Source organism: Pyrus communis, chromosome 1, assembly GCF_041283825.1.
Source record: "Pyrus communis isolate YQ-2024b chromosome 1, ASM4128382v1, whole genome shotgun sequence".
Taxonomy (NCBI): domain Eukaryota; kingdom Viridiplantae; phylum Streptophyta; class Magnoliopsida; order Rosales; family Rosaceae; genus Pyrus; species Pyrus communis.
The window spans coordinates 23,920,055-23,924,417 of record NC_142565.1 but is presented as its reverse complement, the minus strand read 5'-3'; the positions used below and the strand labels follow the sequence as shown (position 1 = coordinate 23,924,417).

The following is a 4,363-nucleotide window of genomic DNA, read 5'->3' as shown; positions in this document are numbered from 1 at the left end:
GAACTAGGCTAAAAGTGTTTGGCTGCAACAAGGGTGAATGGAGCACACAAAGGGCTGGGAATTAGGCCTTTTAGTGGTTAAAACATGCAAAGCCTAACATCGTCTCAATGAGTTCATTCATAGGTGATAATAAACACATGGTATCTGCAACATATAATTATTCTTAGCATTCAATCAAAGAGAAATAATGAGATCATTTAAAGTGAAATTGAAAGAAAAAGATAGGAGCAGAAACACTTTAAACCCTCTCAAAGAAGCAAATAGGCTCAAAATAACTCACAAGGGTAGTCTCCACCATTCTTCTTCCAAAATTTGAGCATGGTATTTTTACCATCATAATTCCAAGAGTAACAGCTTTGTAAAAGAAAATAAGATACGGAACTTTTTCATGACAACACTGTAGTTTTGTTTGTAAACATAGCCCTCATATACATTCACATTAGTAAGCAAAAGTAAACTTAACCAAAACTAAAAACAAACAAAAATTTTCAATCCCACACCCCCAAACCTCAACTAAGCATTGTCCTCGATGCTTAAAAATGAATGGAGTGCATGCAATGCAAATAGGCAGAGCGTGTGGAATAAAATAAAACTAAAAGACACAAATAAAAGGAAAGAACACAAACCTAGCTAGAAAAGTCCAACCAAGGAAAGTCTCTTGCTTCAAAAGATCTTGTCGAGAATGTGTGTCGACTACACCGACTTAAACAAAGGATGCCCGAAGGATAGTTTTCCCCTTCCTCTCATTGATAGACTTGTAGACTCTACAGCAGGGTGTGAACTCTTGAGCTTCATGGATGCTTACTTAGGGTACAATCAAATCCTCATGAACCCTTCAGACCAAGAAAACACGGCCTTCACCACTGATAGAGGACTATATTGCTATAAAGTCATGCTATTCGGCCTAAAGAATGCAGGGGCGACTTATCAAAGATTAGTCAATTCAATGTTCGCTAAACAGATTGGGAAAAGCATGGAAGTTTATGTTGATGATATGTTAGTCAAAAGCAAACATGCTGACCAACACATTGCCAACTTGTCTAAAACCTTCTCCATCCTGAAGAAGTATCGAATAAGGTTGAACCCCAACAAATGCGCTTTCGGTGTGGGCTCTGGAAAATTCTTGGGCTTCATGATTAGCCAACGAGGCATTGAAGCTAACCCCGAGAAGATCAAAGCAATCATGGACATGAAAGAACCAGTAACCTCAAAAGACATTCAGAGCCTTACTGGCAAGGTGGCAGCCTTGACCAGGTTCATCTCTAAGGCCACAAACAAATGCGCTCTTTTTTTCAAAGCATTTAAGGGAAGTAAGAAGTATATTACGTGGATCGATGAATGTGCCGAAGCATTTAAGAACCTCAAGGAGTACATAAGTAAAGCCCCTCTGCTTTCCAAACCTGAAGTTGGTGACACCCTAATTGTCTATCTATCTATCTCAGCTTCAGCAGTCAGTTCCGTCCTCATTCGTATGGATGGTAGTATCGAACGACCTGTCTACTATGCTAGCAAGGCTCTACAAGATGCGGAGACACGATACTCCAACATTGAGAAATTAGTTCTAGCATTAGTCATGTCTGCTCGGAAACTTCGCCCCTACTTCCAAGCATACTCCATCATCGTGCTTACCAATCACCCCCTCCGACAAATACTTTAGAGTCCTAACACTTCGGGGCGAATGATCAAATGGGCCATAGCACTGGGAGAGTTTGACATCTCCTACCACCCAAAGCTAGATGAAAAGGGCCAAGCAGTTGCAGATTTCATTGCGGAATTCACTTATCCCGTTGACATTTCTCCTACACTTGAGGCAGCGGCTTCATCACCCCTGGAAACCTGGAAGGTAGAACCAACACTCCTAGTATGGACTCTATATGTTGATGGCTCATCAAACCAACAGGGTTGTGGACCAGGACTAGTCCTGACTACCCCCGACAAAGTGGCAATGGAGTATGCTCTCCGCTTCAAATTCAAGGCGTCAAACAATGAAGCCGAGTATGAGGCCCTTTTAGCAGGCTTACGTTTGGCCAAACACCTTGGAGTTCAACAAATTAATATCTTCAGTGACTCCCAATTGGTGGTTAACCAGGTCACGAACAACTTTGATGCTAAGGATAACTCTATGGCAACGTATCTTGCGCAAACGCAGCTTTTGCTTAAGCACTTCCATTACCAAATCACCCAAGTCCCTCGAGTGGCAAACATTCATGCAGACGCTTTGGCTCACCTCGCCTCAGCAGTGGAAGACAAGATTGGGAGAAAAATTCATGTCGAATTGTTGGCAACATCAAGCACCATGGTCACAGAAGTGTGCAACTTGTAACAGGGATAGCTAGATCACCCCAATTTATAAATTCCTTGTTCATGGCACTCTCCCAAATGATAAAGTCCAAGCTAAATAGATTCGATACAAGTCTACGCGCTATCTGATCATTAATGACCAACTCTACAAGCGGGGTTTCAACCTACCATACTTACGGTGCCTCACACCTGCGGAAGCGGAAATTGTCCTTCGAGAAATACATGAAGGAGTCTGCGGAGATCATGCTGGATCTCGATCCCTAGCACACAAGGCTTTTCACCAAGGATATTACTGGCCAACACTCCACCAAGATGCCATCAGAATATCCCGTTCATGTGATAAGTGTCAACGCTATGCAACTATTCATCACTCCCCTCCCGAGCCTCTTACTCCTATGATCAGCCTTTAGCCTTCGCCCAATGGGAAGGAAAGGGCAAGGTCCGCTATGCAATCGTTGTAGTTGACTACTTCACAAAGTGGGCCGAAGTAGAACCTTGGCAACCATTACTGAGGCAAAAATAGAAGACTTCGTATGGAAGAACATCCTTTGCAGATTTGGCATTCCTAATGCGATAATGACGGACAATGGGCGACAGTTCGACAACAAGAAGTTCAGGATGTTCTGTTCTAAGTTCAACATCAACTTATGTTTTGCCTCCCCAGCTCATCCCCAGTCTAACGGACAAGTTGAAGCAATCAACAAAATAATCAAGCGCACTTTGAAAACCAGCTTGGACAAGGCTAAAGGTTGTTGGCCAGAATTTGTACCCCAAGTTCTTTGGTCATACCGCACTTCATATCGGACTTCAACAGGAGAAACTCCATTCTCACTTGCCTTTGGTACAGAGGCTATTGTCCCAGTTGAGCTTAAGCAAGCAACGTTTCGAGTCCAGAACTACATGCAAAGTGAAAATGACAAAAAACTCACCCTCAACTTGGATCTAGTTGAGGAACACAGAAACCAGGCTCACTTGAGGAATGTCGCCTACAAACAGCGCATCTCCAACTACTATGACTCAAAAGTCAAACCTCGCTCTTTCAAAGTGGGGGACTGGGTATTGAAGAAAAGATTACTCTGCGACAGAGTCTCAATTGAAGGCACGCTTAGCCCAAATTAGGATGGACCGTTTGAAGTTATTGGCATCAGTCGCCCTGGTTCTTACTCATATTGCAAGCATAAACATGGTTTCGAATCACCCCCTAGCTAACTAGGGATTTAGCCTCTCATGTTCACAGAAAGAGAAACAAAATTGAAATTAAACATAAAGAACAAAAGATTGATTACACCTAAAACGCCTAAGGAATCCACTTGAATTTCTGCACGTTTTAAAGTCCTCTTTCTCCTTTCTTCTTGCTGCGGCAGAGAAGGTTTATGGATGATTTGGATGTTTTTCTGGTTTAGGGATGGGTTTATGGGGATGTGGTGGTGCGGCAAGGTGGTTGGATGATGTATAGAGGTGTGGATGGTGGCTGGAATGGAGGGAGTGGCTGCGGCAAGGTTGGGAAGTGGATGGAATGGAGGGAATAGGCTGCGGCAGAGAAGAATAATGGGATGGTGGCTGCGGCTTAGGGTGAATGATGAAGAGTGAATGAGAGAAAAAGGCTCTAGGGTGAAAATAATATATGTGCGGCTAAGATGGATTTTTGGTTTATTAGGGTGAATGATTAATGGGAGGCTACGGCTTAAAGAGGGAATTAGGTTTTGTGGTGGCTGAATGAAAAAAATCCATGAATGAATCAGGTTCTAGGGTGAATTAAAGGGTGCGGCTGAGATGGGATGATGAATGAATGAAAATTGTGAATCAAGAGAATAGGGTGCGGTTAGGGTTTGAAATATGTATGATTTCAGAAAATAAAACCCTAGCTAATTTTTATTAACTAAAATAAAATCAAAGGCTTTTAGAAAAAGGAAATAAAATCAGAAATTAAAAGGGACATGGCTGCAAGGTGCGGCTAGGGTTTAGTTTAGGAAGGGAAATAGGGTTTAAGTGCATAACTTTGGACCTAAATACCCCCCCTGCACGGCAAGGGAAGGAAAGAAGGGGAAAGGCACGGCAAGGG

General features: G+C 42.7%; 1 protein-coding gene across 1 annotated transcript; it reads left to right on the top strand.

The window, feature by feature from the left end:
• Positions 1-2,877: 2,877 nt before the first annotated feature.
• Positions 2,878-3,420, top strand: LOC148699402 (uncharacterized). Its single transcript, XM_088699320.1, has one exon. It carries the CDS (start codon positions 2,878-2,880, stop codon positions 3,418-3,420), a length of 543 nt encoding a protein of 180 aa, XP_088555446.1.
• Positions 3,421-4,363: the final 943 nt, after the last annotated feature.